Raw genomic sequence first — 22,861 nt, 5'->3', positions numbered from 1 at the left:
GGATAAAAACACAGAAAAGGGGAAGAACTCAGTCAACACTAGTGCCATTCGACCAAAAAGACATTACCATGGTAATGGCTCCTTTATCCAAGATGATGATACTAGTATCAACAAGAAACATATTTCCAGCCGGGAGTGTGCTCTTCCTGAGTTCTTCCGTCCCCGATCATCGGTCCTTGGCCGCCTCCGCAAGAGCAGAATGATCTGCCGAGGGTGCATTCGTCTCTCCCATAGTCCGTGGCTGTAATACATGACCATCAGACCTCAGCTTCACCATATTCCTCTTCCCCCGACGCCTCTTCATCCACCACCACCAAATCAAGGCGACTGCTGCGATGACTGCAACACTGACACCCACCCCGATCCCAGCCTTGGCGCCTGCAGAAAGGCCCGGGTTGATCGCTGCGACAGTACTGTAGCACACGAACGGCCCAAATGAGAGGCCGCTCTCAGGATCATAGTGTTTTGAAGCTCGGGCTTTTGCTGCATCGAATGAACTGCAGTCGATGGGAAGAGAGGTGTTGATGTTGATGCTGGTCACATTTTGGAGGACTGGGAAGGCCGCACTGTGAAAAAAAAATCATATAAGTTACACGATCAGAGGGAGGATGGAGACAAGAAGAGGATAACTCACACTGAGATATTTCCCTCTAAATTGATCGTGTAGGCATATACAAGAGATGAAAAGTTGACGCTCAAAGGGAGAAAACTATCTATTGTAATAATTACACCTGGATTGCTAAGTGAAGGGAGAGCGTTGCTTGTATTTGTAAGTGATGGGAGAGAGACGCTGGTAAGTTAGGTATATGTTAGTGGATACAACTTTCTCGGATTGCAAATCAGGGACAGGACGCACCTGTTAATATCCCCTGTGAAGGATAATGTCTGATTGACAGCATTGAGTTGAGGAAAGCTGAGACTTAGCGGATTTCCATCTTGCTGATGGTCAGTCCCGGTTGAAGAGGGCTCAACCAGGATAGCTGAGGCCCTTCTGGCGATCCAGCAGCAGCCAGCACAGGCATGGATAAACTGGTCCCAAGTTTAGCACATTATTAGAGAGTCCTGAAACAATGGGCGGCAAACCTGGAGATAGATCCAACAAGATTGATTCCACTTGCATTCTGGAGCAACGGGAAACTGAGCCCGAGTGGTTGCCCTGATGCCATGCCGCACCCCGCTTGACTGCAAATCGCGAGCTTTTGGCTGACAGTGGCCAGCTGACTAAAGTTCAGGCTATGTGGAGTGTTAATTTACAGCAGTAGCAATAATCAGGAATAGAGGATTGATTACCTTGAAAAGTTGCCTGCCATGTCGATACTTGCCGCTTCCCTTAAGGCCGGGAAATCGAAGCTTGCGGTTGCCGTGCCATTCGAGATTATTGAGGTGATCGCAGTCGCTTTTGGGAGTGACACCATGTCAATGCGGGTACGCGCTGAATCTGTAGAATATCAAGATACAGTATATCAGGCAATTCGATCGACGTCAGATTGGGAGTAGTCGGACTAAAGGTCGTTATAATATTTGCAGCTGTCACGTCAAGGGTCCCGGTGATGTTTGTGAGGCCATTGAGAACAAAGGAGCCGGTATAGTTATTTGCAACCGTGATGTCCCCAACCAAAGTCGTGCAACCTTGGGAGGCCGCATCTAGCTGCTTTTGACTGTGGATAAACCATATTGCCGGATCAGGATTACATTCCTGGGCAGAGATAGCTGATTTCGAGGGTCGGCCAGATCAAAGGGGCGAAGCTGAACCAGCGGATTTTGCTCACCAACGGCCAGAATACCAACTGCCAAAACAACAAATGCTTGGGGATTCAACATCTTCATTGCATCAAATGACCGCTAATCTCATCGCAATTATTGCACACCGTTTTCCCTTCAACGCACATTGTGAGGGAGCAGAAAAGTCGCAGCGGTTTGACAGCAATCGTGGTATTATTATTTTCAAAGGAAGGTGGCAGCTATACGCGTAGCACTTCAGCTCAGAACGGTGAACGGCCTCGAGTTAACAGAGACCGTAATTAGCTGGCGTACAGAGTGAAAGATCCGATAAGCCAGGTAACGCAGCACATGCAGGCGCTGCAAACTAGGCTTGACTCGGTCTCCAATAGCACCAAGTAACTGTCTAACCAGGGCGCCTGTATTAGTAGCCAACCATTTGCCAACGCTCTATGCAAGTGAATGTTATGTTAATAATAGAGACGAACCATGCAACGTTACATTGCACACTACCTCACTTCATATGTCAGGGGTTTGGTACGGAGGACTCCGTACAGGGGAATAGGGACAGATGCACCATGCCTGCCATGCCCCACGATTTCTTTTCGCCAGATCCACAGCAGCCCCCTGCCAGCCAATACCAACAATATGACTCACAAACGGGTTACAGTTGAATTCAAAGCTAGCAAAGCTTGTTGTAATTAAGACTGTTCAGCTCCCATTCGGACTTTGTACCGTACTGTTTACTCGGCTTAGTATGTAAATTTGCGTAATTCTGGAATTACACTAGGATTTATCACGAATAACCCTCCGGCCGGATTGGGCATATGTGCCTTAGTAGAGCTTGTATTGACTTCTACCCTCGAGAAATCATCCCGATTCGATGTTACTCGAACTTGTTCAACCAACGCACTAAACACGACTCTGACCTCAGATGGCGGTTAGCCTACTTATTTCGTGAATATGGCTTCTAACAGGATTGCTTCTCCATCCAAGTTTAAGGTACTGAATACACATTCAGACAGAAAGAAGTGAACTCAGAATGACAGACTGAACCAGCGTTGGATGGACCATTTCCCGTTACCATGTGCCTGGCTTGAGGTATTGCCGTCTGCAGAGCCGAATTCGTAGGTAATGTGTTAAAAAAAATCTGCAGAAGCGCTCTCACCCCGTGGACTGCAACCTCTTGCACAAGAGGTTCTAGAAAGGGGATCACAGGTTTCCTTTTGCCCATGCTTTTGTGGCACGCAGCATAATTGTCTACACTATTAATCAGGCGGAATAATAATGCTACGGAAGTAGGGCAGACCCCTGCATTCTTCAGGCTGCAAAGGACAGCAGTGAGTGCATGGAAATTTTGTTAGGCATATAAACCCTAGAAAAATACCCAGCATGAGCCAAAGCCAAATACAGGCAAAGAACAAACCCGGCTCACCTTAACAAGATCCTTAATATAGCTAGTGACACGAATGCCAATGCCTCAGCTTCCCGCACTCAGCGTCGCCAAATGGTATTAATCGATTTAGGAATATGGTCTCTAGTTAGAATACTCTGGGTACTAATGCTTTGAAAGTGGTCCTGATCCCTTAGCGTTAACTTACAAGCCAGTTCAAAGGGTTACTTGCGATTATTTGTAGCCCAGAAGAGCTTAATTGTCGTTGAGAAATAAGACGGCCAATCTACATCGTCTGTCTCCTGATATCTTTCCTGGTAGCAGAGTTCAAGAAGTTCGAGACACAGGAGAACCTGCTCTAGCTGACAAATATTCACTGTGCAGAAGATGATCTAAAAGACGAAGGACGAAATCAAGTTCGAGAACTGGCTCCAGATATCAGCCACTAAGGAAAGACTGGGTGCCCTAGAAAACAGCAGAATATGCAAAAGGATTCACCTTTTCTAATGCCGGTGACAGCCGTCAGCGTACCAGATCGTGGACTTTAGAAAAATATCGTCCCTTACACCCACAACATGTAGGAACCAGTCCAACTCGCCATCCTTTGAACGCAGACAATAATATACATTAAGCTTCAACCTCTGATGGCATGATTTGAATAACTTAACCGCCTTATCCTTAAAGCCTAGCAATGAACGAGCCTAACTGTAGAGTAATACCTGTTAGAAATGCTTCTAGCTCTCGGCAGAAATAGCCTGAGTAACATCGACGGGATCTGCAGAATCCTGGCAATGAAGGAGGAAATAGTGCTAATTAATCCCTTCGACAGCTATCTGGGGTATTAATACCCTAATCAAAGTAGCAAATGTCTCATTAAAGGGGCAAAATCTAAGGAGTTGCTATTTACTTCTCTCCATTTTGGCTTTGCATCATAGACCTGATCTCCTTCTCTTGCTAGGAGGGACTAGGGGAGGTCAAAGGTTCTCCAGGGAGAGATCTAATATGGTCTCTAAAGCGCTGGGGGATTAGATGGCCATAATGCTGGGCTGTCTCAGAGGCCACACCACCTCGAAAGTATAGCGGGCAAGACTCATCTTGGTGTCTTGTTGGAAATTGAATAGTACAACACAAAAGTCTCTACTCACCTCTGACTCCTGACATAATGCGGTGCCGGGAAGGAAAGGATTTCTTAAAACATTTTTAGCGCATAAAGACCAGTTCGCTTTATTTATTAGGAGGAAATATCAACTTCTAGGGTTCTGTTATGTAATTTCCCACAGTTAAGGTCAAGATGTCCAGGACTTTATAGCCTTCCAGACCCATTGGCCTTTAACTTCCCATCTCTGTCATCCTTAAGGTCATTACGGTCATTCTTCATGCGCATAATAGAAGGCAGAGCCACATTGCAAACCATAAGCGCATGGTGGAAAGGGGCTTCCTGTGCTGCGCCTGGCTCCTTGCTGATCCCAGGTTGGAGTTTAATGAAAGAAATTTAGTCCAGCTATCTAGTGCAGATCATCATGTCCCGCTGCTGAATGCCAGGATGGCAGCGAGCACAGCTGACTCAGCAACGCCCTGGAACAGATGTAGTTGATCTGAATGCTTTTCACAGCCTCCTCCTTATGTTCTGCCACGGTTCTGCAGCAAGAGATACATGCATAAAGGAAGACAGTTGTTCCTTGCATGGGTTCCCCCAGGGCTGAAAATGCATGGCAGACACATGTCTATTATTGCTATTTTTGGGAGTCAGGAGCAGAGCCTAGAACATCCAGAGGCCATAGATTAGTGGCCGTCTCAGTCTCACTACTGATATACAGCTGGCATAATTATTGGGGGCGTATTGCAGTCGAACCAGTCCAGCAGCAATAACCAAGACCAAAATAACGAGGCTGAGGCGTAGACGACCGAGAATTATTCATTTCCATCATATGATTCGAGCTGACCAAGGCAATCCAGACAGCTCGAAGGGGCTGTCTCCAGGGACAAGGCCGTGACCCCCTAGTCCAATTTCATGCATGGGATAAGTGGCGAAATTCACCTCCTCGAGGTACTGCGGTTGACGGTGAAGATCAGAAAGGGATGGCAAGGCTGCGCCATGTACGATATTCATGCAGATATGGCATAGATCTGACATTCGGCCGTTTACTGAGGCTCAAGTTATGGCGACGCTCTTGCCATAGCAAAGAAATTGCGTCTGTTATCAAGAGTAAAACGAACAATAGATCCTTGAGACCAACATATAAAGCCACGCAGCTTTGGGCACATCGGTGAGATATTCAGATCCGTGATTATTACCTTTACCAAGGGCAAAGAAAAAAAATTTTCTTTTTTCTTTTTCTTTTTTGATTACCTGTGATCTGAGCAACAACAATATTACCTCATGTTACGTCCACACCTGCCACAAATGTTACAACATCTCCAGGAGCATTTCCCTGACATGGAATTCTCAGGCACACCATCCAGGGTCACATTCATCGATGAAGATGTATCCATATACCCTCATGCCAAGATCGACCTATCTGGACAGACTGAAATAGGGCCCAGAGCAGAGATCACTGCAGGCCACATCATAGCTTCTACGATTCTCAGATGCGTCTCTGGTGGTCGAGTCGAAAAGTCCCATGTTTCAAAAAAGGCTCATATCTATGGCGGCCATGTGTATTCCTCAAGAGTCTTGGACCATTCCTGCATAACTGCAGCCTTCTGACCATCTCTGCTCCAGGTTGCGGGTAACCAGTCGTCCCCCGATAGTGGATGAATATCAGGGTCGGATTGTCAGTTACGTCATTGGTGACCATTTGGGAGGTGGTTTAATGTATGAAAACTCGCTACACGTGAATCATCCTTGGATGAATAGCCAGAACCTTGGAGAGGGATCATACTTCAGAAGTGCTGTGCTGAAGATGGTTAACAACCAGAAGGCAAACCATTTGCAATCTAAGGGGCCAATTATTCCGGAGTCAATATGCGTCCCAATAATGGCAGTCCCAATCATAGACATATATAATGTTTGCCTGATTTCGACTCTCCTTCTCTCAACTTTGGCTTGCACTCCCTTTTTCAAGGAGCGTTCGACCAACACATGCTTGTTGGATTGCTGTGTATTATTTTGTCTTGCAATGCAAATATTCTCGGACATACGCATAGTCCACAGATGAATGATGGTTCTCTGTAGAAAATACTGAGCCATGCAGATAAAGTGGAGACTGAAGTTAACTCCCCGCAGGTTCTTCATCGGTTTCGGACGCCAACGCCGGTTTGCCCTATGCCCTAGGCGCGGACCAGATCTAGAAGCTGACTAAGCTGAGTGACGGCGCCTCCATCATAGTCGCTCCGAGGTCTTCTCGCTTTCCAGTTCATGTGGGCATTTCTCAAGGACTTCTACCGATACAATTCCTAAGAGTCTCCGCATCTGATCCTTAGGAGATTCTATGCTATATGTGTTACTAGAATCTTCGTTTTGGGACTTAACGTCAATTTTTGGACTTATTATACATAATGATGTTCCGCTCCAACTGTGTTTTTGGACTTCAAAACGTCCACTTTGAGCGTTCAGGTTCCTTTTGTTTTAGGATCTATCACGCGCCGATGGTGGAGATCGCAGTGAAAGTGCATTTTTTTCTGACCTTAGGGCTTCCAATTTGTTCAGACTATGCTATTTTTCAAGACTCTTTTTCAAATTTCGATAGCTTTTATCTCGTCATGTTTTCTATCCTACCCTATTTAAAGCACGCTGCCCCATGAACTCCTCTTATGAATACATCTCTTCTCTGCGGCCATTCACTCATTCAGCCTGATATCTCATGGAGATCCTCCAAATCTATGCCATCGCTGCTGGCGGTGTCTTTTCCAGTCTTATCGTTGTTAACTTGCTCATCCGCTCACCACGCTTTGTAAATGCCGTCTCCCTCCTTATCTGCAAGTATCTTACCTACCTGCTTCTACTGCGACGCCATCGCTTTGCGGGTCCATGGACACCAGCTGGGATCCTCTTCCGGTTGTCATACATCACCGTCGTCGCCTTCTGCCTTGGATTTCGGGAACCCTCTATCTCGGCTACTGGTTTGAGATCTGGATATCTAGCTCTCATCAATCTAATTCCCCTCTTTTCAGGTCCTTATCTGAGCTTCCTCGCAGATCTCCTTGGTATCTCATTACCAATCTATTGGCGGCTTCATCGATTAATCAGGTTGATGTCATATGCTCTCGTACTGGTTCACGTTTTCATAGCGATTATGAAGCGCCAGCCATTCGCCTTGAACTTAACTGAAAATCTTTACGGACTCATCGTACGTTCCTTTCATATCGTTATTCCGATCCACATGGTGAGCAGTGTCTGACCAGATGTCTAGACAGGTTCAGCTCTCAGTCTTCTACTAATCCTCTCCTTCCCAATTTTTCGTAGGCCATCCTACGAAGTGTTTCTTCGGGTCTATTAAGGATTAGGGGCGGTTATATTATTTGGCATTTGGCGGCATATCACTTCCCCATCTCTCTTTCCCTGTCTCTATGTGTATATTTGTGTTGGGTTGTTTCTCACCATGTGTCTTCTACAGGGAGCCCATATTCTTCGTCAAAATGGTGCCTTTTGTGGCAATTTTCCTCGCGCTGAGATCATGACTGAAGACTCAGGTACAGTAGCGATCAAAATCAGCTTATCTTGACTACTCAGAGTGGCAGCCAGCCAGTACGTTAATGTCTGGATCTTGTCTGTAAGCTTCTGGTCATTTAAATCTACAGAGCCATCCCTTTGTGGTGACAAATTAGGCAGAACGCAGGCAGGACATGATCAATCTCTTAGTTTCGCCACAACGCGGCTTAACGCAGAAACTTGCCAAGGCCACTGGTGGTCCCTGCCTTACACTGTTTAGTAGGCCGCACGGGATTAGTGCCCCCATTGATCAATGCAGGACCATTGTCATGGTGGCCAGTGATTTTGGAATGGTCTCATTCCTTCCTTATCTGCGCCAGCTGATCTATAGTTACAACACCTGGAAGAGCCCAACACGTCAGATCCACGTGGTCTGGCAATTGCAGAAACCAAGTAAGCGCTCAAGTTCTGCGATTCAGATTATAACGCTAACGACGCAAAGAGGATGGAAAAGCAATTCGGCAAGAACGGCTGAATGCCATCCTTGACGATAACAAGCTAGGTCTTTGGCTGGATAGGAATAGTGGAAACTAAGAGCGTCTCCCCAGGGCCGAGCTTCTGACCATTTCCATCTACGTTAGGTCTTATGGCCTTGTACCATGTCCTGCCAGAGACCTCCAGATACCACAAGGAGAAGAAGGGGGAAGTATAGAATTAGATTCAAATTATACGGCATGTTTCTAAAGTATTTAGCAACATGTGCAGAGGGGCTTTCTCATATATTGAACAAGAGATATGGATAGGATATACGGATGGATATGAAGCTATGTGAGGGTCTTTTTATGTACGTTTAACGATCATCTACTTGATTCAAAGCAACTCTATCTTTTCCATGTGCAGCTGTCACGTAGACAGCCCCCTCCTGAACCTTTCAAGACGGGTTATTTCTCTGCCCTGGACCTCCTCATCTGGATTCCTACGTAAGTCCGCTGCCATCCACATCCAACCAACGGTCTCACCCTGAACGATCTTTCGATGGTGATCACCAGGTAGCCTGATTATTATTAGGCACCGCCGCGACTCCATCTACCTACGTAGGTAGTTTTCTACCTGAGTAGGCACCAATCAAAACCTTTCATCATCTTTACTCCGGCTCCGTCCCTTCTATCTCATTTATCGCCAGTAATCCGATGCTGTCAGTACGCGAAAGCGCCAAAATGGCACAGCGAAAACTGCACCGAGTCCAGGATTCTCAAATCTTGTCCGTGACTACCAAATTCCTACTGAGGCTCGCCACAAGTACGACAACTTTTTAGACGTCAGAACCTTTCTGGAGGAGAGGTTCGAGAAATTCCTGGAGCATGGGGCATCTCAATACGTTGCGATCCAGGAATTCAGCCTAGATGACTTGGTGGAGATCGAACGAAAAGGCCTACGTCGGCAGCTACCGACATTCAAGGCCCTGACTGACGACGACAACAAGATAATGATTGTCAAACTAGCCGGCGATCACCACGAGACCGTGGCTGGAACTTGGACCTCCTTTTTCACTTTGGAATGCGTGAACAACAACATCCCAATAGAGTTATGGTCGATCTGTGCATCAGCTCGGAAAGGCTTTGTTGGTTCCAAATGGTCTCTCCAAAGAGCCTGATGGCTCTTTTAAGCCTGCGACCAGAACTCAGATTGTCGAATATCCAAGTTGGGTCGTCGAGATAGGAGATTCGGAGCCTGTATCGCAACTTAGATTTGATGCACGCCTCTGGCTCGAGACTACCGATGGGAAAGTGAAACTCGTCCTCGTCATTTTCATTGATAGGCATGCGAAGACTTTAACGTTCGAGAGATGGTGCCATTGTCCCCCTCCCCAGAACACCCGCAGCCCTGCCGCTAGAGCATGGCACGCCGGAAAAGTTCAAGAGTTGTCTTACGATCACAACACCCAGCAGATTGCGGGTGCGCCGTTGCTCTTACCTATTGATCTCCTCCTCGATAACGTCCCGGGCAATGTACCAACTGGAGTGTTCACCATCAGCCAGCAGAGAATGGAGTGGTTTGGCAGGTGGGTCTTTCAGTCCCTTAACTAAGGGGGGGGGGGAGGGGATCTCTCCTAGGATTCAATGACTATTTCGACACAAGAATGCAAATTCAGATAAGTTCGCGATGCAAGATGATCGATCAGTCCGCCAGCAATTGCTTAGTGTCTCTCGGACTCCGTCCACTCAATCCAACATAACGGCGCTCTTTGAAGACGACCGAAAACCAATCGTCAACAAGCTTTGAGGATTATCCAAAAAAAAAAAGACCTATATAATATATACAGTCAGCCAAGAACAAAAGCAAAGGGGTGCAAGAAGAACATACCCTGGGATGGTGACTGGAGACTGACTACACGGGTAATATTCCCGATGACGTTCTTGTCAGAAATCTTCCTGCCATGACGTCCACCCTTTCGCTGTTGGATCTTTTCTGGTTGACAGTTCTTGCGTCCCCACGGGTGGCTAATAATGAGTTTGGTAATGTTTTGCATTCCATGGAGCATGCTTGAGTAGGGGTAACCAATGTGCCTGCTTGCCTTTGGAGACAGGGCACCATGAGACTTCCCAGAAAAGAAGGCCATTTCGCTTTTGCTAGCGATATGTTCATCTCCAGACAAATGGTGGGAAAAGTGCGAAGTTGTCATTTATTGGCCCCATAGCGGGCATGAATCACGGGATGTTCCAGAAGAAAGTCTTCGTAATAAAGTTTCACAGCCCACATGGCGGAGTAAAATAAAAGAATGTTGTCGACACCTAAAGAGACTATGTAAGTTCATTATGAGGGGCGACGATATGTGAGGTGAGATGAGGGGAAGAACAACGGTCAGTTGGTCGGCAGCAGTGACTATCCAAATTGACAGCAGTGACTCGACACCCCTCTACTCCAATTAAGCCCATATGCATGTATTCACCAAGGAAGTTGGAAGGACTGGTCTATGCCCTCCGCCATAGTCCTGAGGCCACCACTGCCAAAAATCAACAAGGGTCTAGGCAGCAGCTGCTTTTGCCTCACCTCTGCCGCACCCTCGATCCTCATCCTCCTCACCCTGTCCTCACCCTGCCTCAGCGCAGCCCTCTCTTACTCGCTGACCATAGCCTCACTTCTGCATGAACCATCCATCAGGATGGCAGGAGACGACCTCGTTGATTCTCTTCTTTCTTTAAGTTCCTCGCTAACGCCTGTACCACCGGACTTCGAAGAAATCCGTGCCGACGAGGAAAAAGCGAAACGCACGTTGTCAAATTACAACCCGCAATCTCGGTCGGACGATACGGCCAAAGTTCTCGAGAGCTTTATCGACTATTTACCTCGTGATGGGAAACGGATTCTCACCAAGTTTATTGCTACCTGTGGCGATGAAAAAACTCTGTTTGACCTGTCTAAGCATCTGTGCATCGCAATCCTCATTCCAAGTAAATCCAAATTTAATGATATCTTTTGCGATGTTTCTCTTTCTATTCCCTGACGATCTAGGTCTGACTTCTAATCTCTCTATCTGCAGTGAAGGCATACGGAGGAAAGACACCAGCGGTGACATCTTCGCCATTTGATAATGCCGACATTGAAACAGAGGAAGTTGCTGCGATGATGATCCAGCCAAGTTCACGCAAGGATCAAAAATCGCTGAAGAAGATGTGTCTCGAACGGGATAACTTTCGATGTATGGTAACTGGTTTTTGGGACAGAGCAGCTAGAGGGATAGTTTCTGAAGAGACCATGGGTGATCGCATACTGGATACAGAGCTGGCACACATTATACCGTTTTCTCTGGGCAAGTACGAAAGGAGGGAAAAGGTTCGTTATCCACTTCCCTATATTAATGAATGTTTTCTAACTCGAAACTTAGGAACAAAACACAGCCCGTTCCTGGACTACTTTGTATCTCTTCTTTCCGGACATCTGTGAAATGGCAAAGCTCAGTCACGACGATATTAATGATCCCACGAATGCCATGTCACTGGTAGCCGCTCTCCATACAGAATTTGGGAGATTCAACTTTGCGCTAGAATCCACTGTATATATCGGGATCAAACCACTAGAAAGTGACACATGCTTACTTAACCAGGCTGAGGAGAATACTTATGTGATACGAACTTACCCTGGTTTCCAACGTGGACTGATTCGCGATTTGCCTCCCCCAAACGCCAATAACGAGCGCCTAGTTACCTTCAAGAAGCATGGCAACAACTGCGATCTTCCCAGTCCGGTTCTGTTAGATACACATGCGGCAATCGCCAAGATCCTTCATGCATCCGGAAAGGCGGAGGATATTGAGAGGATTCTTCGCGACCGGGAGGAGACTCGATGTCTGGCACCTGATGGGAGTACAGATATAGAGAGACTCTTACTGGCATGGTAATGCATGTCAGTCTTCTGATCGATGCGGCTGAACTTTGGACATATGGAAGTCAATCCGGCTTCAGCTAGACATGGGAGGAAATCTGAGCAAGATGGGCATTGATTGAAGGCCCTTCCTCAGAGGCTAGTGTTACTACTAGAGATCAGCCTAGTGCAAGGCTGATGACCTGATTCCTTGCCATAGGTGTTAATTGAGCCTTGTTAGGACAGCTGCCGAAAGGAGGGGTAAGTGTTGCACAGTGATCATCACACTATGCATTGTCAAAGGGCTCATCTATGTTCCGACACATCTGCATATAGGGTGCTACTGAAAGCAGTTTTCTGCAGCAATGAGGGGGATTATTTTACTTTCACTGAACCAGTTGAGACCCATGCCTCCCCTCCATCAACTAACCACAGCAAGGCTGGTCTCTCCCATGAGTTAGGAATGAGGCTGAATGTTCTGGCTGCAGCCATTTACATCTCTGCGTGACAAAGATTACATGGTAAGGCATCTGATAACCATAAGCTACATGTTTGAATCTAATTAAATTCTTATAACCTGCCAAGATGATGATTCTCACTTATTCCGGTCCATCGACCTCTTTTCTCTCAGCCTGGACTCTCAGCCTTTTTATCTGCTAATACTGGCATCATCATCAAAAGAGTCAAAGACCTCTTGCTAAATATTCATCTGAACAAATTCCAACTCTCTTCAAGGACAAGGACCAAAAAAAATGACTGTGGGCTTCAACCCAGCATCACAGAATGGCTCTCAAAGCCATCCCGAGGGCTACAACAGTGGAAACAAAGATGACCAATCCGTCGTCAACCCCAACCGGATCAGCAACAAAATGAAACGAAACATGAGAAATCATTACGAGCAGGGTCTCAGCTTTCAAGAAGTCGCGGATTGGTTCCAGCAGACTACTGGTCATTTGATCGACGCGAAAACTCTGAGCGATATATTGGAGTACCGTATTTGTAGGGGTTTTTTTTCCTCTAAATCTAAGCCAACTGCATGCTATATAGGAATATATGATTTGCTAATGCTGTAGCAGAATGGATTGATTATGGTCCCACGTGCCTCTCGCGAGGTATCAGAGTAGGAAAATAGGGAATGGAAAATGGAGATTCAGCTTGCTGTCAACTCATTCGGTCTCCTACAACCACCATTTTTTTTTCCCTCTTTTATTGACGTCTCACCTGTCATTTCTGCCAAGTATCGATTGCGCGCTCCCTCGAATGAACTACATTTCAAAATGCGTGGTGACTTTTCCCAGGTAGTTTCTTCTCTCACCTTTACCAGGTGGTGGTTTCACAATTGCTGTCGCGTTGAAGACTTATGATTTAACAATATTATTATTATGAAGATTACTATGGGATACAACTCATCTGAGATGATCTCTTCATTCCTTTGAAGTCTAAGTAATGATATGATCGAAATTATGACTGGTTCTGGTCAAGGCAAGGAAGAAGCTGCATAGAACGCCTCTCCATTCCTCAGTATAATGACTATCCAATCTCATACCTCATACATGATGTTCTTGAGGCTGAGTTCTGCACTAACTATATATATATATATATATATAAGTGCACCCTTTAGGGAAGCAATGCTAACTAACAGAGGATCAGATGGGCTTTAATAAAAGTAGTAAGTAACAGGTAATAACTTGCCTTTATCAGAGCAACAAGTGATAGAGCAAATATTAAAGACATAGAGTTTACTGTGTCTGGTAAACGACCTCCCTAATGGGAGAGGAGAATATCTCTGCATTTCAGATTTCCTTTATGCTATAAAGGGGTTGCCTTTTGTGAGGACCAACAGCAGATTTGGCTGCCAGGTTTGCGCTAGGTTCATTCTCTCAGACTGCTATGGTGCAGAAGAGTTGGATTCCAACTTAAATCAAGGAGGGTCAAGTAAGTTGCTGGATCCAGCCCGGGCAGTGTGTATCCTTTGCTGCGGCCTGAACAACAGCCATGCAATTGCACCAGCGTCTCGGGTGTAGCCACGCAAGAATTATTATGTACATACATGGCGAGGCATTTTCCCCCATTGGAATACAGGCTCTCTCTCCCATAGCTGGGCGTAATGGCATTATGAATTTATGATAATAGTAACTACTAGCAAGACAGCTAATTTCTAAGCAGCTAGCTGGGTGACTAGCAGGGCGGCAGTAAGCAGCAAGCACACTGAGGCAGAGTAAGCACAGGGTAATAAGGAGTGTGAGGTGAGGATAGATGGATGATGACATGTACAGTACTGCCGCAGAGCAATCGATCATCAATAATATCATCATCACTGTTGAATGACAATTAGGTAACTGCCTGCCCCGAATTCTAGAAGGCTTACCTCCTCCTCCTCCTCCTCCTCACTCACTCACTCACTCAGCATCATCCCACAATGTCCGTTCCTTCACTACATACATGTAGTCTAGTCTAGTCTATCGCGTTTTCATCGACTTTCATTCGATAATGGTAAAGCGGCTCCAGTCGCGACTGTTGGTCTTCTCGCCATTTCTTCCTTGCTAAGAAATAAACAAACCAAGGCTCTCATCATGAAGAAACCTAGCTGTCTTGTCTTGTCTTGTCTGTCTTTCCATTTCTCCACTATATACGGATCTTAAAGAGGAGGAAATTGGCGGGTTGAGATTCCTGCATGTTTTCAGCAGGCGGCAAGATTCTATCCAAGACTATGTAAGTGCGAACATGCGCGACGCTATGTAGATATATGAAGAGTGAAAAAAAAAATCTATATACATCAATTCTATATCCAATCCAGAAGATAATTTTCAGTCAACAACCGCTTTATGGTCCGCCCAGCTAGGCTGGATATTGCGACACACAGCTTCATAGTCCCGAAACCGCTGCGCATCCTCCGGCACCCCCGGCGTCGTCCAGAACATCGCCCAGTTCGAGCCAGAGAGTTTCCAGCTCCCCCGCGCCCGCTCGAAATACCACTTGTTGACCGGGTTGTCCATCCGGCTGCGCCAGCACACGCCTTGTGGCAGGCACGACCGTACCATGGCGTTGAAGACGATGTCGGCGACGCCGCCGGCGCCTTGGCTGCGCTTGAGAACGGCGAATTTATCGAGGTACGGAACCATCCGCTCGATGCTGGCTGCACTGCCGTCGTCTACTACCCCCGGTGGAGTCTCCCAGGTCAGAATCGCTCCGCCTTCGTATTCCCCTGCAATAATCAGACCCGCGATCCGGTCGTTGATGCGGTTCAGATAGTGCTGAACGTCCAGCTTGCGGCCGAACGAGTCCTCGATCAGATGCACCAGCCGTGGCAGGTCAATGCGCGGGTCGTCCAGCGTCAGTCGCGGCTCTCCACGGTTGTCGGGAGTCCAAGGGGTCACCCGAGGATTCGGCAAAATCGTCAGCGGCATCCCCCGTTTGACAAAGGTCGAGTGGACGATAGGCCGTGTGACTTGTCCGGTGGAATCGCTCTTCGCACTGAGTCTGCTCAGGGGAAGAGAAGGCGAATGCGATGGTTTGTCGGTGAGCAAGTTGTATATCAAGGGGTTTTTCTGACGTCGTGTCCTGACAGCGGAGACCTGCAAGGACTCCTGCGGAGGTCGGGCGGAATTCGCGACATCGGTTGGGGTAATGATGAGTCCAGAGGACGTGGGCGGGAGAATCGCGAGGGATTGGCGCAACAGTCGAAGATTGTCCAGATGGCCTTCCAACGGAGTGCGGATTCCTTGACTATGCCATCGATGTGGGTCTTGATGGTGCGACGGTAAAAAGATCAACTCGGAGCTAACAAAGCGGGAAAACGGGTTACTGTTGACGATCGAAGAAACCCCGTTACCTTCTGCAGGGCTGTCATCGCGCGTCGTCACCGCTGACTGGGACGAAATCCTCTGCAAGAGCTCATCCTCAATATCCTCGTATTCTTGCTCCATGTTGATGAAGACGTGGGACTTCTGGGGGCCACTGAAGGCTGGGATGCCACCCAAGGGATCCAGCAAAATTAATCGATCAAGAGACACTTCCTTCTGCAGCCTGGTGATCCTGTCTGCAGTAACTGTAGGATCTTCTTCTGGATCAGGTGTCGTTCCCAGCCCCGCTAATTCCCTGGTGAGGGCAAGGATGACATCGTTCGCAGGCACCGGGAGTGCCTTTGACGTCTCCTCGGTATAAGTTACCGGGACGATCACCACCGTGTGGTGATTGTGCAGCGGTTTCAGGAGCATTTGCCGAGATAGCAGTTTCGGGAAGAGGTAGTTAGAGTCATGGACAACGAGTGCTGAATCGAGACGACGAGCCGAGGGTCCACGACAAGCGTCTATAGCTGCTGATAGTCGACTTGCTTGTTCCTCCGCTACTCTCCGCCAGGTAGCAACATCTTCAATTGGTCCGGGATCGACCACCACGCAAGAGGCCATTCCCAGCCGCGTGAGTTGGGACAGCGTCAGCGCGACTCCTCCAACCGTCTCATCGTCCAGCAGCTGCGGCGTAGTCACTTTAACCAAAGCGACGTGGAGCCTTTCATCCAGCTGCTCCTCTGGTTCTGCATTTGGATCCTGGCGGAACACAGGACTGTTCAACACCGACTGCGAAGCTCCGTATAGCGAGCCCAGATTAACTCCAGGTTTCTCTGTCTCCTCAATCTTTTTGTCTCGAATCGTTCGTGGCCGGGGTTTGGGGGCGGGTGGAAATCTCGAGAGATAGGACTTCGCCTCGCGTTTTGTGGACGCCGAGCTCAGGAGACTAAGGAAGAATTCCTGAACGTAAGGTCAATTAGCCACTAGCCTACCAGGACACAATCCAATTGCAGAGCTTACTCTATCCGCCAATTTCTCTCTAGCCCGCTGGCGATTGAATTGGTGATAGTCTCTGGCCAGCAACGAACCTGTCCAATCAGGCTGGACTGGCGGGTTGTCGTGTGAGCGGGCGACATCGGAGCTAGAAAACCGGCGTGCGTTGAAAGCTGGGCAATGGGATGCACAAGTGAAGGATTCATGCTTCTGTGTAGAAAGAATAACTGTCAGTAGCAGTCCAGTCGACACAGTATCCAATTGGTACATACCCTGAGCAGCAAGGACCTGGAAGCCTTTGCTCTCATGTTTCATCCGAGCAATCGCACGCAAATCGGCGGTTGGGAGACGGAGGCATGAAGGCACGAGCGATACGATTGAAATAGTCACTCAATCACTGCTGGAAAAGACCGACAGGCAGCACCGATTGTGATCTGCTGCCGAAACGCGCAGTGAGTCCCGTCCCCTGTAGAAAATGGCGCTCGTGCAAGGATGAGGGGTAAGTCAATTCCAGACTATGAGTCTTTTTTTTTACTCGCGTATGACGCATCGTCGGCTTGGCTGGTGGAATCCTTCACCGCCGGACCGAGGCCGATAAGGCCGATAAGGAGCTTCCCTTGTCGGAAACTAATAATAACAACTAACCCCCAATGCTACTTACTCAGTACTGTACAGTGCTCACCCTTGCTTGACTGTATCAAACTATCACATAAGCTGACTTTAGGTACACTGCTACAGATTCTTGTCAATGCAGATCCTTCTTTATAAAGTTTTGGCCCCTGGTTGCTCTCTACCTACATAAGCAGTATCCTTGGAGTCACCCTAGTAGATTGGATAGGGCCTTCCTACCATGGAGGGATAAGGAGCCTGAGGTTCTAAAGGCGCTGCAGAAGGAAGCGTTGCAGTCTTGCAAGACATCCCGGCCAGACATTGTGTTTTGAGCATGACTGAACCGCCTCAACATGTTGGAACAGACCAGAAAGGGTGGAGAATTCCACCTCACAGCCGGGGCAGAAATAAGGATAATCATCGTCCAGATCGGTGGCGTAGTTTACACTCTGGTAACACTCGAACGCCAGTTCATCCATGTTGTCGGCGTCGATATTAGACTCACACGCACCCGATTCTAGATGGACCAGCATTCCCGAGAAGGACTTGAATTTCTGATAGCATCCGCAGCATTCGAGACTTCTCGGCTTGTGGCGATTTTGATACTGTCATTTGGCAGTTAGCTAGTCGCTTTTTGTTTCACCTTTTAGCCTTTAGTTGGAAACGAACCATCTGCAGATCATTCTCGCTGCTAAAGTATTCTCCGCATTCAACACACAAGTTGTGACACTCGACGTCATGCTCTTGGAGTTCTTCAGATGAACTGCAGTAGACATCACAGTCTGGACACCAATGATGCGCGGATTCAAGATGTTACTTGAGCTCATCATAGGACGGGAAATCGGGTCTTTTGCGGCATCGCAAGCAGATGTTGTGCGAGGAGGAATCCCTGATATGGGCGGCCTTGGCTTCCTCTGAACGAAACGACCGTCGGCATCTTCTACACCAAGGGTTACGGCCCATTTTCTACAGTGTGCAAAGAAAGGATTTCTGGCCGAGAAGTTTCTGTCGCAGCGATTGCAGTCGTATTCTAGCGTTGAAGCCGAAACACGACAGCTTTGTCTTTTCTTGCTTGACCAAGGCGCGAAACGAATCAAGGATATCGACTTTGACAACTAGCTGAACGTCTCGATCAGTAAGTCGAAAAAAAAAACAAGGCAGAAGGAAATCAGAATCAGCAGACAGTAGACTTATTATAAGCCCGATTTCCACCTGGTTCCATCCTCTTCATTGTCTCGGGTGACCGCTGGCTTTCACGGCCAGATCGCTTTGTTCCTAATCACTGACAAAGATGGATTGCACACGCATCGCTGATAGGAAAGGGAACCCCTGCAGGCTACATCCAATTAACAGCATTGCAATATGCGCAGCAGATTGAGCCACGTCGCACCTTCCATGCCTTTGGGGTTACACAGCGTCTGCCTGCTGTCAAAGAGGAACCTGCCAATATCCAAATATTATCGGTCATGTCAGGACATGGTGTTGTGATGTGATGTCATCATAGAACCAATATTCCCCATGAGAATTTATATACAAATCCACCACTTTCATATAAAACGCTTTTTTCCATCTACCCACCAAGGTTGGTCAGATTGGTCAGATTGGCCAGCCCAACCCGTCGCATCGGCCAGTCCATCAGCTGCCGCCACTCAGCCGTCAAACATCGGTAGATTCCCCAGATCTCTCTCTCTCTCCGGGGTATTCGCAATCCACCAGACCTGCCTGACCTCGGTCGCGACGGCGAAAAAGTGGGCGAGCACAACGAGCACCCCCGGCCGTCACTCTTCCACGAACTCGATGAATCGAGTCGGGACCAGCATCGCGAACCCCATCAGCGACATATGCTCATGAACGGCTCCCCTCACTTGATCGCGTGTAGGACGGTCCCGACGTAACCGAGGGCGTTCTCATAGGTTTCCCGAGTCTCCGGATCGTTGAGCTCGTTTCCATAGCTCTGGTTGATTTGAGCGTTTCCTTTATGGCGAAGGATCGTAATGAACTCCTTTATATTTCATTCCGTAGACCAGACCTCGTTGTCGTGTAAGGGAATGGCTGGCTGAGCAGCCACCAACGACATGACTCTAGTCTCACGGATTCTCTCAATCTGCGTCACGAAGCCAAAGACGGATCGTGCCCCTTTTCCCAGCTGCAGCCACTCCATCGGAGGCGCGTATGGCTCCAGGGAGGGCCGCCGCATCGTCGTGATGGAGTCGATGAGGATCATAATCGCAGCAAAACAGATGGCGTCCGCATTGTGAATGGTCACTTCCGCCACGGCCTTTCGCTGCTCGCGCAGGGCCGTCCCAAAGTACGTTTGATGGGCCGCAATCAGTTCCTGGTCATCCGGCTCGTCCAGCAGGAGTGGGTGGCTGAGAGGGCAAACATCGCATACAGGAGATTGACGTGCTGGAGCGCGATTTTGGGTACCTCGACGTTGGACCATGCCGTGATGGCGTCTCAAAGTCTCCAAGGCCCTCCAGGTTCTTCTGGAACCCGGTGAACGGGTTACCGACGGCTGTTTGGTAATTCTGGAGCAGCCGGAGTTCCAGCAGATTGGATTTGGATTCGGGGATGTCATACTCGTTGCTGTGATCCCGGTGGTTGAGGGATGAAGAAGAAGGCGTAGAATGAACATTCTCGGCTGCTGTAGAGCTCCCCAGATCGGTTAAATTGGCGAGTTCCTTGACCCTGCTGATAATGGAACAGATGGGCCATACGTGCAGGACCATCAATGACGGGCACAGATGCCACATGCTGGTTTGCCTTCATCGCACTGACCATTGATACCCATCAGTCGTGGTTCGACATTCGAGAAGAATTAAACTATGATTGTCCAGATATGAAACATCCCAGATGAGAACTACGTGAGAGTGGACAATAACTTGACTCACCGAGCCTTACATCTCGGACAGCCATTTCGCGATTTCTTGTGATACAGACGGACACGATGAGTCCTTTTCCGTGGAGTGCTATTATTATCCTCCATATTGGATCAGGTATGTAGCAGCTAGTGAAGGCGCGGGACGAAGACCCATGCATGTGTCCGCTAGCGGTGCATCTTTTGAGATCTTTGGAGTGCAATCTTCCTAGCACTCCCCCGACGCTATTATGATGGTGACTAGGAGGTAGTTTCACATCGATAGCGCGAAGGAGAAGGTTCTCGGAAGCAAAGAGGTTCCAGAAGGTGTGGAGTCTAATTGATATTGGGCCCCATCGCCAGACTTGATTGGCGTTGCACTCTTAGGCCCAGGAACAAACACAACAGCGGGCTCTGGCCTGTCAGTTATCCTTCTTTAGTATCTAGTATTTTTCTGCCGTGTCTAAGATATAGGCTACTACAGAAGGAAACAAATGACAGTACTGTATCATTCAAAACATCAGCAATCTATGCCATATATATAACTGTATATGCAGCCATGATTCCTTTCCCGTACCCAAACATATTGCGGATCTCCCATGCAAAATGCGATGAGAATTTTCAGAAATCTTCCATTCAGCAAAAAGAGATGCCATGACAACTACCTTGTAGCTGCTGGACAGAGATGAGCTCTAAGCCATCGCCGCCATGGCTGCCACACGGTAGGCTCCAAAAATTACAGCCTTGGGGAATTGTTGCTGTTCTTCCAGGGATTGTTCGACCGTCAATAAGAGGCGAGTAGTGCGAATGCGCACCTCTATACAATGTGATGTGTTTAGTACAGAATTGTCTGGAATGGAAGAAAAGAGACCTACCTTCAATTTCCACTTCATAACTGACTGCATGTCTTTCATCGCGGTGCATCAGAACTGGTGCATTCCGATTCCACTTCTTTTCCTTCACGCGAAGCTTTAATCCGACATTTCTCTTCCCGTCCACCCAAAGGATTCTCTTGTCTTCCTCGTTGGACATGGAAGCGGTCGTCTGCTCTCCTGCGGTACCTCTTTCGATTTCTGGATCACCCTCCTGGAATGCTGCCCGACTCTGCGCCGCCGCGTCGAGTGTCGACCTGGCTTGTTCTTTCAACCAGTCCCTCCATATTCGGATGACGCCGTCTTCGATAGTCACCGCGCTGAGCAGCAAGGTGGAGCCTGGAACAACTTTCACCAGGTTCATCACAACACACAACTGAGAAAAATCTTCGAACCCGTCGAGACTGACCGTCCGTTTAAGAAACTGAACGCGTTCCTCAGGCACGTCCTCGCTTTCTTCAACCAGGTCCCCGTCTGCATTGGCCTCTGTGGCAGTGGCGCCTTCGGGTCCAATGGTAGCACCGGCCGGCGGTCGCCAGGTTCGCGGTCGTGGGGAAACCTCTTCTGTGGTGGGCTCTGGACGAAATCGCGAGTATACGGCCGTGAGTCTGGCCAAACGTTCTGCTGGCGTGAAGTTCTCGTATTCTTCGTGCTTATCGCTCAACCCGTCGGTCCCGAGGTAACTGCAGAAGACATGCGGTTCGGTGAGTTTCGAACTCGGATGGAAGCATTCCAACATCAACTTATATTCCTTCAGGGAGGCCGCGATCAGAAGACGGTAGTGGAGGATGCGCAGGATGAGGGCGTGGAAGCGATGCGACACGCGGGTGAGTGGGAGGAGAGCTCGGGTGGGGAATAACGTCAAGATGTGCACGAGAACCTGGTCGACGCGAAGGTCGATGGATCAGCGTCACTCATGAAAGAGATCATCTCAGACCGTATATTTGCAAGCAAGATATCGACATACCTCATTGGGAAGAGAATAGAGATGCAAGCGGGGAGATGTGTTGTCGTCGGTCGTGGCCATGCTGTGGCAGCAGTGTGTGTCGTGGACCGATAGAGCAGAATTTATGTACAGTGAATTTGTATGGGGCGATCAACGCCATCAAAAATACATCAAATGAAATTCATGACATGTTAAAAGGAAGAAAGCTTCAGGTGATCTCATCTGGGCAGTACACAAAGCAAAGATGGGGATGCGATGGTTGAAATGCTCCTCCGATAAGCATGCTCGGTTATCGATAAGCCGATCTGCCGGGTGCATGACCTCATTACGGTACGATCAACATCCATCTAGCATCCACTTTTCTTCAAAAATATCGAAATCTAAGCAGATGAGAAACAATTATCCGCTGCCTAGATTATATATGAGTTTCATATAAATGAAAAAGAAAGAAGAGGCCGTGCGGTGTAAACAGGATGTTGTACAGTACTGTAATACCTTACCCCACTGTGATTACTTATCGGCTATTCCCTTTACGGAACCTCAGCCTGCGGGATCCATGCCGCACCTGCCTATTCGAGCTTTAAATATCAAAACAGTAAACTGCGACCGCCGCCGACTGGGTACACTATGTCAAGAATATGGGTGGAGGACTGTTTGGTAGTGGAGTCTCTCCAAACTCATTCAGGCTGGTTGAGTCAGAGTGGTTGCTACTGAACCAGAAAAGAGTGCAC

General features: G+C 48.1%; 11 protein-coding genes across 11 annotated transcripts; 3 read left to right on the top strand and 8 right to left on the bottom strand.

Moving 5' to 3' along the window:
- Positions 1-166: 166 nt before the first annotated feature.
- On the bottom strand, positions 167-899 carry VTN77DRAFT_7379 (uncharacterized protein; the record flags this gene model as incomplete). The annotated part of the gene is made up of 3 exons (XM_069423761.1): positions 167-566; positions 635-713; positions 857-899. The coding sequence occupies 3 exons, from the start codon at positions 897-899 to the stop codon at positions 167-169; spliced, it is 522 nt and encodes a 173-aa protein (XP_069281185.1).
- A 21-nt stretch (positions 900-920) lies between these two features.
- VTN77DRAFT_7378 (uncharacterized protein) lies at positions 921-1,415 on the bottom strand (the record flags this gene model as incomplete). The annotated part of the gene is made up of 3 exons (XM_069423760.1): positions 921-1,029; positions 1,084-1,233; positions 1,291-1,415. 3 exons carry the CDS (start codon positions 1,413-1,415, stop codon positions 921-923), a joined length of 384 nt encoding a protein of 127 aa, XP_069281184.1.
- A 5,500-nt stretch (positions 1,416-6,915) lies between these two features.
- On the top strand, positions 6,916-7,551 carry VTN77DRAFT_7377 (uncharacterized protein; the record flags this gene model as incomplete). Its single annotated transcript, XM_069423759.1, has 2 exons — positions 6,916-7,401; positions 7,465-7,551. 2 exons carry the CDS (start codon positions 6,916-6,918, stop codon positions 7,549-7,551), a joined length of 573 nt encoding a protein of 190 aa, XP_069281183.1.
- A 346-nt stretch (positions 7,552-7,897) lies between these two features.
- Positions 7,898-8,297, top strand: VTN77DRAFT_7376 (uncharacterized protein; the record flags this gene model as incomplete). The annotated part of the gene is made up of 2 exons (XM_069423758.1): positions 7,898-8,156; positions 8,206-8,297. 2 exons carry the CDS (start codon positions 7,898-7,900, stop codon positions 8,295-8,297), a joined length of 351 nt encoding a protein of 116 aa, XP_069281182.1.
- Positions 8,298-9,989: 1,692 nt separating this feature from the next.
- VTN77DRAFT_7375 (uncharacterized protein) lies at positions 9,990-10,323 on the bottom strand (the record flags this gene model as incomplete). Its single annotated transcript, XM_069423757.1, has 2 exons — positions 9,990-10,009; positions 10,068-10,323. The coding sequence occupies 2 exons, from the start codon at positions 10,321-10,323 to the stop codon at positions 9,990-9,992; spliced, it is 276 nt and encodes a 91-aa protein (XP_069281181.1).
- Positions 10,324-10,677: 354 nt separating this feature from the next.
- Positions 10,678-12,102, top strand: VTN77DRAFT_7374 (uncharacterized protein; the record flags this gene model as incomplete). Its single annotated transcript, XM_069423756.1, has 4 exons — positions 10,678-11,155; positions 11,245-11,537; positions 11,590-11,757; positions 11,809-12,102. 4 exons carry the CDS (start codon positions 10,678-10,680, stop codon positions 12,100-12,102), a joined length of 1,233 nt encoding a protein of 410 aa, XP_069281180.1.
- A 2,770-nt stretch (positions 12,103-14,872) lies between these two features.
- VTN77DRAFT_7373 (uncharacterized protein) lies at positions 14,873-17,154 on the bottom strand (the record flags this gene model as incomplete). Its single annotated transcript, XM_069423755.1, has 3 exons — positions 14,873-16,813; positions 16,874-17,056; positions 17,119-17,154. The coding sequence occupies 3 exons, from the start codon at positions 17,152-17,154 to the stop codon at positions 14,873-14,875; spliced, it is 2,160 nt and encodes a 719-aa protein (XP_069281179.1).
- Positions 17,155-17,721: 567 nt separating this feature from the next.
- VTN77DRAFT_7372 (uncharacterized protein) lies at positions 17,722-18,127 on the bottom strand (the record flags this gene model as incomplete). The annotated part of the gene is made up of 2 exons (XM_069423754.1): positions 17,722-18,060; positions 18,125-18,127. The coding sequence occupies 2 exons, from the start codon at positions 18,125-18,127 to the stop codon at positions 17,722-17,724; spliced, it is 342 nt and encodes a 113-aa protein (XP_069281178.1).
- Positions 18,128-18,421: 294 nt separating this feature from the next.
- On the bottom strand, positions 18,422-18,686 carry VTN77DRAFT_7371 (uncharacterized protein; the record flags this gene model as incomplete). Its single annotated transcript, XM_069423753.1, has 2 exons — positions 18,422-18,574; positions 18,639-18,686. The coding sequence occupies 2 exons, from the start codon at positions 18,684-18,686 to the stop codon at positions 18,422-18,424; spliced, it is 201 nt and encodes a 66-aa protein (XP_069281177.1).
- Positions 18,687-19,466: 780 nt separating this feature from the next.
- Positions 19,467-20,090, bottom strand: VTN77DRAFT_7370 (uncharacterized protein; the record flags this gene model as incomplete). Its single annotated transcript, XM_069423752.1, has 1 exon — positions 19,467-20,090. The coding sequence occupies one exon, from the start codon at positions 20,088-20,090 to the stop codon at positions 19,467-19,469; it is 624 nt and encodes a 207-aa protein (XP_069281176.1).
- Positions 20,091-21,004: 914 nt separating this feature from the next.
- On the bottom strand, positions 21,005-22,211 carry VTN77DRAFT_7369 (uncharacterized protein; the record flags this gene model as incomplete). The annotated part of the gene is made up of 3 exons (XM_069423750.1): positions 21,005-21,129; positions 21,188-22,064; positions 22,152-22,211. The coding sequence occupies 3 exons, from the start codon at positions 22,209-22,211 to the stop codon at positions 21,005-21,007; spliced, it is 1,062 nt and encodes a 353-aa protein (XP_069281175.1).
- Positions 22,212-22,861: the final 650 nt, after the last annotated feature.

This window comes from Rasamsonia byssochlamydoides (genome assembly GCF_041956645.1).
Source record: "Rasamsonia byssochlamydoides strain NRRL 3658 unplaced genomic scaffold VTN77scaffold_6, whole genome shotgun sequence".
Lineage (NCBI taxonomy): Eukaryota > Fungi > Ascomycota > Eurotiomycetes > Eurotiales > Trichocomaceae > Rasamsonia > Rasamsonia byssochlamydoides.
The sequence above is the reverse complement of the archived record's forward strand: the minus strand, read 5'-3'. Positions and strand labels throughout refer to the sequence as shown.